At 39.5% G+C, this 13,149-nt stretch overlaps 1 protein-coding gene across 1 annotated transcript; it reads left to right on the top strand.

The window, feature by feature from the left end:
• The first annotated feature begins 2,562 nt into the window (after positions 1–2,562).
• On the top strand, positions 2,563–12,590 carry LOC109053320 (BICD family-like cargo adapter 1). Its single transcript, XM_042770715.1, has 5 exons — positions 2,563–2,619; positions 3,480–3,662; positions 9,406–9,549; positions 10,643–10,720; positions 12,501–12,590. The coding sequence occupies exons 1-5, from the start codon at positions 2,563–2,565 to the stop codon at positions 12,588–12,590; spliced, it is 552 nt and encodes a 183-aa protein (XP_042626649.1).
• The last annotated feature ends 559 nt before the right edge of the window (positions 12,591–13,149 follow it).

The raw sequence follows: 13,149 nt of genomic DNA, 5'->3' as shown, positions 1-13,149 counted from the left end.
AAAATCGGTCCGAAGCGCCAAACTGTCCTGTTGAACAGATATGTAAGGAACCTTGAGGTTTTAATACTGCTGATTTTATTTATCGCAAGCGGAACATTTTACTGCTAGCTTTTACTCCAAGGCTATTGACTCAGATTTTTAACTGGAATGAAGTGTCCATTCGATCGACTAAAACATTGTAGTCCAAGGACATCCTACAATAATTGTCACTGTTGCCCAGTTAACCAGTAAATACAGTAAATGCACTTTCACACTTGTGGTGCTTATCAAATCACTTATTCTAAAGAGAATTTATCAAGCAGGATGGCACAACCCCCTTCTTCCTTTCAGTTCCTTCATGTTTTCATCCTGTGTAAATAAAAATGAGTACAATTAGTATTAAATTAAATTTCAAATGTCACAGCGGCAGTAAAATCTTTATTAAAAAATATTAAAAAAAAAAATACACTTGCAACTTCTCTCCCAGAAACACATACAGTTCATTCTATAAGATTCAAAGTAACACAAAAATCAAATAGGCAAGAAATTGCAATTGATTAGCACTTCCATGTTATATTTAACTTGTAACTGTTACCTGCCGTAAAGACAATACGCCAGAGTTATTTGAAAGCCTTTGTCTTGAATTGTCTTTTATTAGTCATGTGTGTTTTTCCACAGCAATTATGAACTTTTTAAATTAAAAGCAGTTGTGGTCACAGTTATGTGAGACATCTACAGCGAAATAATCACCTTTAAATGTCAATTAGACAGTCTCTGAACCAGACTCCCTGGATCAATTTTAGGGACCAGCGCTGTTGCAAATGTCCCCCTTTTAAAGTTATGAACATAATTTATCCACACAACCACCCACCCACACACTTTAGTCAAAAATCTTCAGACACAATAAAGTACACATCTTGATTCATAGAAAAAAAAAAGCTTACAGAAAAGTGATCCTTTGTGTTTGCAGAGAGAGGTCACCAGGTCACTGAAATGTACCTTCGTCCACCCATATCTTGAACATTTCAGATGTTGTTGGTTTGTTTGTTTTTTCCTACATGACAACTTAATTCTACACCTTATACTGTTAAGATGTAGTGCATGGTAGTGGACATTGCGGTTACCCTCTAGATCCATTGTTATGATTATTAAATGTACAAAGAATTTTGTATTAAACCAAATGTTTCAAATGGCATTAAGTATTTGGATCAACGTTGACCCGTAAAATAGATAACAGTTTAAAAAAATGATAGCAGGTCCTCGAACCAGGATCAGCTTTGTTACAGTCAAGCATAATCATTTAGGAGTTATTTTAAACTAGACGCATTCTTATGCAACACTTTAACCATTATATTAAAAGTTTGAATTTCTCATTTAAATATCAGTGCAGTTATAATACAGACATATTTTAGCACAGCATACATAATTTTACGTAACACTGTAGGTCACAATCTGCAAATGCTTTATGGTCAGTCATGTCCATAATCTCGATTCGTGGATCCTAACATGTTTTTGCAGAAATGATTCTTAGCAAAAAAGCAGAGAGAGACACAGTCCACTAGATGTAACTCTGGTCCCCAGACTTTGAACTGTCAGATGCTGCTTCGCGTGCTCTCGGATACTCCTACAGATATGAAGTTAATTCGACCCTTATACTGTAAAGGATGTATGCATGTAGTGCACTCAGTTACCCTCTAGATCCATTGTCAAACCTTTAGTATGAAGACTGATCTCGTAAAAAGATTTAACTACCTCAAGACTAAATTTCAACCGCGCACGATACATGTACTTTGGATTCAACGTTACACTTGTAAAATAGATAACATTTATAAAATATAGAGCAGGTTTTTAAAACAATTGATCAAACTTTGTTACAGTCCAACGCAGAATTCAGTTTGGTAGTGAGTTTTTAAACCTAGGACCTTGTTGTCTTCTGGAACACGTTTCAATTATTATTAAAGTGAATTTATCATTTAATTTTTTTTGTGCGTTATAAATACTGACATAGTTACGTAACATTAACGCACATGACATGCTATCTGTCTTCAGTGTCCATAATCTGAGCGTGTCCTAAATTTTGCGCATATTGTAGCAGCCCCACTTGGAGTAAACACAGTCCCCCCCATGTCTTGTCTGGCTGGCTATCCTGACCATCGCGTGCTCTCGATACCCATCCTCGAATAGAGTTTCTAGAGTAAAAATTGCAGATGATGCCCTCCCTTTGCAAACTTTTTGGGGGTTGGGGGGCAAGCATGTTAAATGATCTCTTAATCACGATGGTTTCTAATCAAGACTCAAAACATTCAACCGCCATGTAAAATACTGTACTTTGCTCACATCTGTAATGACGATTGACAGACAGATAGACTAGAACTTAGTTACAACCTTACAACCTCAAGTGACTCATAGATTTCCTGGCGCTGAAAAGTCCCTAGCGAAGTTGTTGTCTTCTTTTATTTTTATTTATTTGTATTTTTTTTTGGGCGATTCTGCAGCTGCAATAACCCTGTGATGACCATGTAAATAACCCTCAAAAAGACTCCTGGCGGTTTGTACAGCCCCTTGGAGCTGAAAATGTCACCCATGGTTGGAGCTGTCGGACCTCCGTGCAGACCATCGTTCAGAGAAAACTGGCTTTCAGTAAAGGAAAGCTTTTGCATTTTGCAAGCCGGTTAGCGAGCTCTTGGTGGTCTTGGTTGTTCTCTTTGTTCATATTCTGTCATATTCCTTGAATTTGCTTGACTTAATGAAGATTGGACAGACAGATAGACAGAGAGACAGACAGACAGACAGACAGACCAATTGATCGATAGATTTGAGACATACCTCACAAGCGTAGCCTGTTATCCACTTAGAAGGGCCTCTTGTAGGGTTTCTGAACTGTAATATACATATGTATCTTGGTTAATTTCAAATTGGTCAGAAGGGGTGAAAATGTAATGGTGGGCTGGAGGAAATGTGCAGTACCTTTCAGAGAAAACTCCAAAGTTCTCCAGAAGAATAAGAGTCCACCATCTCCGTGTGATTTGAATGTCACACTCGAAAACACAAACATAGAGAAATCTTTAAATATCAACTGTTACGACATCATAAAGGTCAATTACTTTAACTGATAACTTCTTACAGATGTCAAATCAAAGGGTGCCTCCCAAGACAAGAGTGTTACTGAAAAAACCAAAAAAATAGAATATTCTCCCTGTAAATAGCACAAAAACTTCCTTGTTCCTTATTTAACAACTAAACATAATCACACACAATAATTGGTTGCAAAAATGTATACTATAGCCTAAAATAAATAAGTACACGGGTAAACTATTATGCAGTAATATAGTGCAAGTACATATATTAAACAAACAATATATTCATACCTTCACAGACAACTTCCTTGTTGAAGTGGATTTGAAGATGACTTTTTAATCTGACCAGTTTGGCTGGTTTAAACATGCTGGTCATGCAGAAAATTGCTGGTAATTTCTGTAACACTTGTTGCACTGCTGCAGCAGCTGGCAGAGGCCTGGCGGGAAGTGGATAGGGTTCGTTCTCAGGCTCAAGAGCTGCAGTCTCAGGTCGAGGAGCTGCAGGAGGAAGTGGCCCTCCAGGAGAAGAGTCACAACGACTCATTTTTACTGTCTGAGCTTGAAAACAATCTAGACGTGGCAGACTGGAGCCTGGACAAAGAGCAGGTGAAACACTGAACTGTACTCACTGTAGCCTGATAATGCCAGACTGTTCCACATTCTACAGAAAATTAATGTTACAGAAGAAGGGCCCTCTCTTCATGTGTTATAAAGCTCAGTTTAATTGATTTCTAGCTACACTCTACACATAGAGCTATTTAAATTCAGAGTCCTACAAAGGAATTATAAATACAGGGGTTTCAGTTAACACAACCTGATGCTTTTTAAAGGGGTCAAATGATGCGATTTCAAGTTTTCCTTTCTCTTTGGAGTGGTACAAGCTGTTCATGCACAGATAAGATCCCTAAAGTTGCAAAGACTAAAGTCTCAAACCCAGAGAGATATTCTTTATAAAAGTTAAGACTCATCCACGCCCTTCTAAAACACCTCGTTCTAAGACCCCCCCCCCACCCCCCCCCCCCCACCCCACACATGTCTACGTCACTGGGTGGGAAGATTTGCATAACACCGCCCAAATGTTTACGCAAAGAAGAAGGCGTAATGTAAAGTCTGTGTAGTATTATTACCACCCCGCCGCCGTCATGTCGTAGAGATGCAAATTATAAAAGCTACATCAAAAGCAGATGCTGCATTAATTAATTTTTATTGCTTTAAAAACAAAATATTAATCACAAAAAGTCATTGGCACCCTAATTTTTAAGCCCTGCCTCATGACTGTTGGAACCATTACAATGTTGGATTCAAAATGAGTGAAGTCTCTTGTCCGTACTATTATGTGAAGTACACTATGTGTGTAGTAGTGTTGTCACGGAAGCAAGATGTCAGTATTCGATACCAATACCAGTGAAAATCCATGGTTCTCTGTACCAATTTCGGTACCAAAGCAAAACACAAAAACATGCTAATTAAAAATTTTGACTATACTTTAATTTAATCCAAACTGTGTACATATTTCATTTAAAAGGTATTTTGAATTTTAAAGCTAAAAATAATAATAATAATAATAATAATAAAAAAAGCCCAGAACTGCTTTTCTGACCGATATGACACAAACAATGTTAACCATTTGTACATTCTCTAACACATATATTTTAGATTCACAATTCATTAAAAAGCCTCTGGTGTGTAAAAATAGTAAATATCATCATGTCATCCAGATTTTTTACCCTAATAAAAGTTATAGGAGCATTAAATAGTTAATAAAGATACTTAATTCTAATGCTCATTATATAAGCGTTAGCCGCGCTTATGCTAATGATTAACTACTTTAATAACAGCATTCATTTCAATCCGACATTAAAATTAAAATATTTCATAGTAATCATAACAGAAGCTGTGTTTCCCACAGCGGCATATGCAAATCCATTCTCTGCCAGCAGGAGGCGCTTGTAGAGCGTGCGAGAGAGGTTTCCACGGTAACGGCTGTAATCAAATAAGCGCTGAGCCTGCACTCACAAACACTGCTCAGGCATTACAGGAAAGATTAAATGAAAATTACATCCATAATTTTCTGAAGACAGTCGGATTTCTTCAGAAATACAGTGATATAAAAACACCTGCACCGGTTTTAGTCTTTGACATGTGCAGTGCTCATGTTTATTCAGCGAAGTCAACGCCTTTTGGAAAATCTGTTGTGGTCAGTTTTGATATTTCCCAATGTATGGTAAACACTGTGAAACTTACCTGCTTGAACTCTATAATTTGATCTGGGTGTCTGTCTTTAAAGTGTTTTGTTAGTTTGGTGTGTTTCCTCCTTTTGATGTCGCCTCATCTCAGTGCTTTTATGAAGAGAGCGCATACTCTGTACCACCGGTACTTAAAAAAAAACTGGTATTTTAATTTTGCTGTGATGTGAACACAAACACATGGAGTTAATTGGTTAACAGATGTTCAACACATGGAGTTAATTGGTTAACAGATGTTCAGGAGCAGGGGCATGCCCCAAACAATCACCTGACTTCCTGGGCTTTTTGTAGCCCGTGGCAGATTGTAGGCCCTTCCAGACAGCTCTGATGTTCTTATCTCCGACCTGTTGGCCAGGATTGAACAACAGGTCGGAGATAAGAACATCAGAGCTATCTGGAACGGCCTACAATCTGCCACAGGCTACAAAAAGCCCCCCCCCCCCCCCCCCCCCCCCCCACCAGCCTCCAACGACCCCAACCTACCAGATAAGTTCAATGTGTTTTGCACTAGGTTCGAAGTCCCGCGTGGGTCCCCCCACTCTATCCCCCCTGCACCCCTCTCCACTGTCACCACCGCCACCACCTCAACTGCACCATTCGTCATCACGGAGCATGAGGTTCGGAGGCTTTTTAAAGGTCAGAACATCAGGAAAGCGTGTGCTCCAGACATGGTGTCACCTGCTTCCCTTAGGCACTGTGCAAGTGAGCTGACCACAGTATTTACGGACATTTTTAATCAGTCATTAGAACTATGCCGAGTACCTGCCTGCTTCAAATCTGCTGTCATCATTCCGGTGCCGAAAAAGCCCAGATCACCTGCTTAAATGACTACAGACCGGTTGCTCTCACCTCTGTAGTCATGAAAGCATTTGAACGTTTGGTTCTCTCTTATCTCAAAGCGTCCACCAAACTCCTCATGGACCCTCTTCAATTTGCATATAGATCCAACCGCTCAGTTGATGTTGCAATCAACATTGCACTTCACTTCATTCTACAACACCTGGACAATCGGAACACATACGCAAGACTCCTGTTTGTGGATTACAGCTCTGCCTTTAACACCATCATCCCTGACCTCCTCCACAGCAAACTGAACCATCTGAATATTCACCCCCTCCTCTGCTCATGGATTACAGACTTTCTCACCAACAGGACTCAGTATGTCAGGCTGGGCCCACATCTTTCACAGCCCCGCACAGTCAACACTGGTGCTCCCCAAGGTTGTGTGCTGTCCCCCTTGTTATTCTCACTGTACACCAACTACTGCACCTCTGGAGGCCCTTCTGTCAAAACCATCAAATATGCGGACGACACCACCATAATAGGCCTCATCTCCAACAACGACGAGTCAGCCTACCACAAAAAGGTCAGTCTCCTGGTGTCCTGGTGTGCAGTCAGTAACTTGGAGCTTAACATCAACAAAAAATGAGATGATAGTGGATTTCTGCAAAAAGCCCCCGACTCATCTTCCTCTGGTCATCAATAACTCATCTGTGTCTGTGGTAGAGCACTTCAAGTTCCTGGGCACAACCATCACTAACACACTCAAATGGGACAATAACATCTCCCAACTAGAGAAGAAAGGCCAGCAGCGCCTGTTCTTCCTCTGCCGCCTGAAAGGACTACGGCTCAGTCCCCCCATCATGGTACAATTCTACAGAGCGGTCATTGAGAGTGTGCTAACATCCTCCCTCATGGTCTGTTTTGCCTCGCGCAAAGGCCAGGCTACAAAGAGTCGTCCGGGCAGCAGAGCGGATCATCGGCTGCCCCCTGCCCCCCATTATGGACCTGTACAACTCCAGGTCCATTAACAGAGCTGTGAAGATTGCGGCTGACCCCTCTCATCCTGCCAATAGTCTGTTTAATCTTCTCCCCTCTGGAAAGCGGTATAGGGCCTTTTTGCCCAAAAGATCACGCCACCGCCACAGTTTTTTCCCCCATGCAATAGCCCTCCTAAATGACTCTGAAATCTTGGAATTCATGGCACTTTATTTATTATTTAACTCATCACTTTTTACATTCATATTAACATATTGCTTATAATGTCTCTATTTGTCCTTGTACTGTGTTTTTGTAAGGGTTGGAGTGACAATAGGGCTCATTTACATCTCATTTAGATAAGCCATACCCCCTGTAAAGCTCCCCCCTGTAAAGCTGCATGGTTGCATAGCAACGACAGACGCAACGGGAAAAATCGCACCACATACTATTAATAATAAAGGATAATGTGCATTATAAATACGTTAGTAAATCCTTGTTAAGAATATTAAGTAGCACTTCCTCCACCACTGGCTAAAATTATTAGCATCACATTCAATTCAAGAATGCTAACAGGCAGGTTTACGTGGGCTAAGTCATTCACACCAGTCAATTCAATCAATTGAAGCATTATTCAAATTAATAGCAGATGCTAACATTACCATCTAAAAGGCCATTATAGTAATGGGGGTTAAAACAACAGTCCTGAGCTAGCTAATAACAACAGGTAGGTATGGGAAGGTCTAAACATGGACTAAACATGAGATAACGTGTACGTGTTCTTAGAATGAACACAAAACGACAAACTTTGATGTTTATGGAAACTCACCCCATAAGAAACAGAAAAGTATTCTTGCAGATCTTGTTGCCTCCAATGAAATAAGTCATTCGGGCACACTTTCTCTTTGTCGGGGTCTTCTTTGTGGATGTAACCATCTCCGAAGTTTGCACTGTGCATCTGTTTGCCTCTAAATGTCCAATAATTTGCATGTCCTGCCACTCTTTTTCCGCAGCTAAAGAATCCAGCCGTATGTTGTACATAATGTCTGGAGAAAGTTTCTGGCTACAGGACTGTCTCCCATGCAGAGAGTTCTCTTTTCTCCTCATGTAACATTTACAGTCAAAGTTACGGATCTTCCCCATTTCTCTGTCTTTATCCCCATCAAATGTTACGATATAGCCTCTGATATCTTACAGTCCTCGTCTTACGCCAGTCCGATACATTCTTCCTCGTCTTCATCTTCGCTCAGTTGTATATTAGGGATATTATTTAGTCTTATTATGCCGCTTTCATCATCGCTCAGATCGTCTTCAGAGCAGTGTGCACTTGTTCATAAGCATCCAGCTTGTCGAAGAAGTACTTCAAAACATTTTCAGTGTAACGGCCACAGTTCAGCTCATCTGCGATAATCTTTGCAGCGTCCATCTTCATTGAATTTTGATATCAGCTAGAGCCGGCCAGAGCGCTGTATAATAAGTAGCCACGCTTCCCTTGGAGGGCGGGGTCAATAACAAAAGAAACAAAAGCTGGCTTATCCAGTATGGAAATACACACAGACAATGACACGCCCCTACTGCGTGCTAGAATCTCCGAAAAACAAGCCGATTTCAACCTCAAAATGTACGCTTTTAAATATACCAATACTGCTATCTCCAACACGGAGAGGCTCCACATTTACATCAAATAAAAAAATATAAAAAAAAATTCATAACCAAGTCAAGTCAAGTCAAGTCAAGTCAAGTCAAGTCTGCTTTATTGTCAATTCTTCCACATGTACAGTACATACATACAGAGAATCGAAATTGCGTTACTCTCAGACCCCCGGTGCATACAGAAATAAGTCGTTCGGGCACACTTTTTCTTTGTCGGGGTCTTCTTAGTGGATGTAACCATCTCCGAAAATCACCAATTGAAAAAAAAAACGCTTCTTTCTCATTTTGCTCGAAAGTTGTGCTGCCGACTTGTGTCACTGGTTTCCGTGACGGGTCACATATATGCTAGAGAGGGTAGCCCCACCCTGAGTCTCGCTGAGCCATCAATTCTAAATGCCCTGATCAACCTGACCATCATCCCATTCCCTCGACCCCTTCATCCTCTTTCTACTCTTCCCCAACTCCCTGTTCAACTAACAGTTTCATAGCTTGTTTGTGGCGTAGTCCTAGCTAGTGAACAGTGTATAGTATACAGAGTTGCTGCATTAGTAGCTTCTCGTGAGCTTCTTGATTAGGAGGCTGCAGTGGACAGCAAGAGGGCTCTCTATGGTTTTACATATATTTCAGATATTTACATTTATGCCTGTTAATTTGATATTTGGCACAACTAGAACATGTGTCTTGCCCAGCAGGTCTGTCAGGAGCTGCACTACATCCTGGACCTGCTTCAGCCTGTGGCCTACAGATCAGAGGCTGATCAGGACTCAGATGACAGCCTGCAGGGCATGCTGGGACAACTGAAGCACGCAGCTCAGTGGAGGAGTGAGACACTACAGGTACAGTTGGGTTCTAGGGGACAGAAACGTAACAGAAGGTGACATACAATGTGCTGCATATAACATATCTACCTCCCTGGAGTAATATGACATCTCATACTGTCTCACATTTCAGCAACAATGATTCACATTCATCACAAGCATACATCTTCATACAGTATGTCTTCATTCAGACCATAACGGTTTGGGTCCTCGTGGCTTTTTTGTCATTGGGTAAATCTCACATAACATTCCTGGATCATATTCCAAACTCACATCAAACAGAAGAAAAGATAAGATACTTTAATGTGCTTAAAGAAAATGAAGCTATATTAATTTGTGTTTACACATCTTGGTATAGTGTTGTATTTGTGTACAATGTACACTATTCAATTAGTTTTAATGCTAATATTATATACAAATTACAGTTTATTTGTACTAAAATTTACACAAAAAGAATAAAGAGAAAACAAAAACTTAAACTCAAATATTCAGATGCATTTCAGAAAATGGACCAAAAAATAACAGATTTTTGAAAATATTGCTAAAAAATTTATCTTAATATAAAACATTCTCTCTTTCTGTCTTTATTTATTTATTTATTTATTTATTTATTTATTTATTTATTTATTTATTTATTTATTAATTTAGATTCACCCAATATTTAATTGATAGAAGGATAAAAACATACATTAACTACATGCAAAAATCAACCAATATTTAATACAGAGATTAACAGAATAAAGAAGACAGTCTCATTAATTTGTATCAGTAATTGCTGAAACAGAAATGCTATTTCTGTGAGCTCAAACCGTGCATAGCATAAAACTAGGATTTAAAGTTAATGTGCAATATGTGTAATTTAACAAAAGGTTTGGATATTAAACAAACTTCTCATACTGAAGTGGGAATTGCATCAGAGTTTTTGTTCAGGTTGAGGTGTGTTCAGTGAGGATCGATGAACAAAAGCCAGCGGCAGAGCCAGAGAGAGAGAGAGATACTGATGCTGTAGATACACCCTGCCATCACAGTCTAACAAAGACCACACTTGACAAATCCTCCCAGGCTAACCAGCATGCAGTGCTGAACGCTTCTGTATCATTTGTGTCTGCAGGAGAAGAGGAAGTCCATTGTGGGATCGGTGAGCGATCCGTGTAAGAATGCCACCCGGATACAGGAGCTGCAGGATCAGGTAACAGCCACAACTAACAGCAGCCCAATATCACTGCCCCTGACCTGGGCTCAGTTTCTAAAAAAATGGCTCCATTGTTTGGAGGGCCTGGCAACCCCTGGGGAATTTGTGAACAAAGATGTACTGCTTTTCTGACTGGGATTCACCGCTGTATGAAGACAGTCCACAAGTGCAGTCAAGTGGTGAATCTGTTCAACTAGTTTTCAGGAAGAAAAGAATTACTCAAGGTTTCTTTAAAGGTCTTAATTTGCCCTTCCACAAATGAAGGCCTTAAATCAGAGCAGAAAGTCTTCAATTCATAAAGTCACAGCATTAAATGTTGCATGCACTGCAAAAAAATGAATCTTCCTTTTGTCTTGTTTTCCTGTTAAAATATCTAAACATCTAAGTGAGTTTAAGTTTAAAACAAGAGCTCAAAATAAAGTCTTGAAAAATGTTAATTAAGTGAGTTTAAGTTTAAAACAAGAGCAAATATCTGTCAACAGGGAATAAAAATTAAGATGAATTAGAATTTTTGAGTTTGATCAATTTCTCGTAAAACAAGACTTCATATGTTATGTAATTTTGCTTTTCAAGTCAATGTATCTTGATTTAAAACATCTTTAGACGTGCACTGGAAATACAGAGGAAGAACCTCCCCCCCCCCCCCCCCCCAGAAGTACGGTAAAATATATTTTGTGTGTGTGTGTGTGTGTGTCACAGCTTGTGTGTGTGTGTGTGTGTGTGTGTGTGTGTGTGTGTGTGTGTGTGTGTGTGTGTGTGTGTGTGTGTGTGTGTGTGAATTAAGAAATAATGGAGATCTGCAGGAAGTTGATTTTTCAAACTATGAAGTGTTGCTAACACAACTCAACGTGCTTCCTAGACATTTACATATAAAAAGCATATTTTCATATTGTGTTGGTCTTAAAAAGGTCTTTAAAAAGTCTTCAGTTTACCTGCAGAAACCCTGTGTAGTAAAACTAGTGCTCACTGACTCTTTTGGGCCTTTCACAGATGAAGTTGGTAAAGGTGAAGTTCCCGCTTTTTGTTGTTTTATGTCTTTATAGTTATGAATTTTGATTTCAGTTTTAGTTTTAGTCATTTTAGAAAATCAACATAAAGTAAATAGAAATGAGAGAATAATGCTTTAAAAAAGTTATGAAGAGATTTCTGCTGTTCCTAAAGCGCCACCTGCTGTCAGAGAATGAACATGCATTTTTTTATTCAGTCTGCTGCTTTTGTTCAGATCAACTTTTACGCACCAAATTCACAATACTGTAAAAATGAACTGGTCGATAGAAAAGAAGCTCCGGATTATTAAACGGATAAGACACGAACCAGCAACTGCCATTTCAGCAATATATTTTCAAAAGCCATCACTTTATTTTCTCTTTTTTCACTTCTCTGCACCAGATTGATAGTGCCACCTCTTCATTTTCAAATATTAACACACGTGACTAACACACAGATATTATTACCGAGCATTACTGTCTGAACCCTGACATGGGGCCCTTTGCAAGCGCTTATTAGGTAGGGCCGGCACTGTTTTCAGAACTAATATTTTAAATATTTAACTGGAATAAAATTACTGAAAGCATTGAGTTTATGATTAAATGCTTGAAATTAGTTTTTCAAACAAAACACACCTTTAAGATTTCAAGCAGAGTGAATACAGAGCATTTGCGCATGACCTTTTGCTTTTAGCATTTTGTGTAATGTTGATATCATTATAAGCAGCATTAGACAGATATTTGCAAAATCATTTCAAAGATTAATCAGAATTGTTTGGCTTCTCTCTCAGAATGAGCGTCTCGTAGCAGAAAGCACCGAGCTCAAGCTGCGAGCTGAGAGACTTGTGGAGCAGGAAGTAGTTCAGCAGGCCGTAAAGTAAATATTGAACATTCACTTGGTATTATGGCAAATCTATGCATGATTCCTCCTACCTGTGGGTGTTGCTGTTGGACAGTGTTATTCCTGCTTCCTGCTTGCCTTGCTGCTGTTTTGTGATAGCTCCGTGTAGCTTTGTTTTTCTGTAGAATCTTTATATTACTATCACTCTCTGTTGTTTAAAGTGATAAAATATAACTTAATTTCCACCATATTTCTGACATTATCTATCAATCTAATCTGATTAATTTGATCGTTCACTTTTATTTTAAATCCGCGAGTGCAGTGCACCTGCATCGCGTTAGCACTCGTTAGCTTGTCATTAGCGTTTCCATTTGTGCCTATCGCTGTTTCTTTCCTTCTCTCCTCTCTCTCGTTACTCTCTCTCTCCAGGGGCCAAGTAATGGCTTTTCCTGCTATTGTTATTTGCACTGCGTGCCACATGTAGTAATGGCTTTTCCTGCTATTGTTATTTGCACTGCTTGCCACATGTATAGTTTATCTCTCTCTATCGGTGACGAGAGATTCACATGTGATAAATGCAGGGAAATAGAAAAGACAGA

The sequence above is a fragment of the Cyprinus carpio genome, chromosome A15 (genome assembly GCF_018340385.1).
Source record: "Cyprinus carpio isolate SPL01 chromosome A15, ASM1834038v1, whole genome shotgun sequence".
NCBI classification, from domain to species: domain Eukaryota; kingdom Metazoa; phylum Chordata; class Actinopteri; order Cypriniformes; family Cyprinidae; genus Cyprinus; species Cyprinus carpio.
The sequence above is the reverse complement of the archived record's forward strand: the minus strand, read 5'-3'. Positions and strand labels throughout refer to the sequence as shown.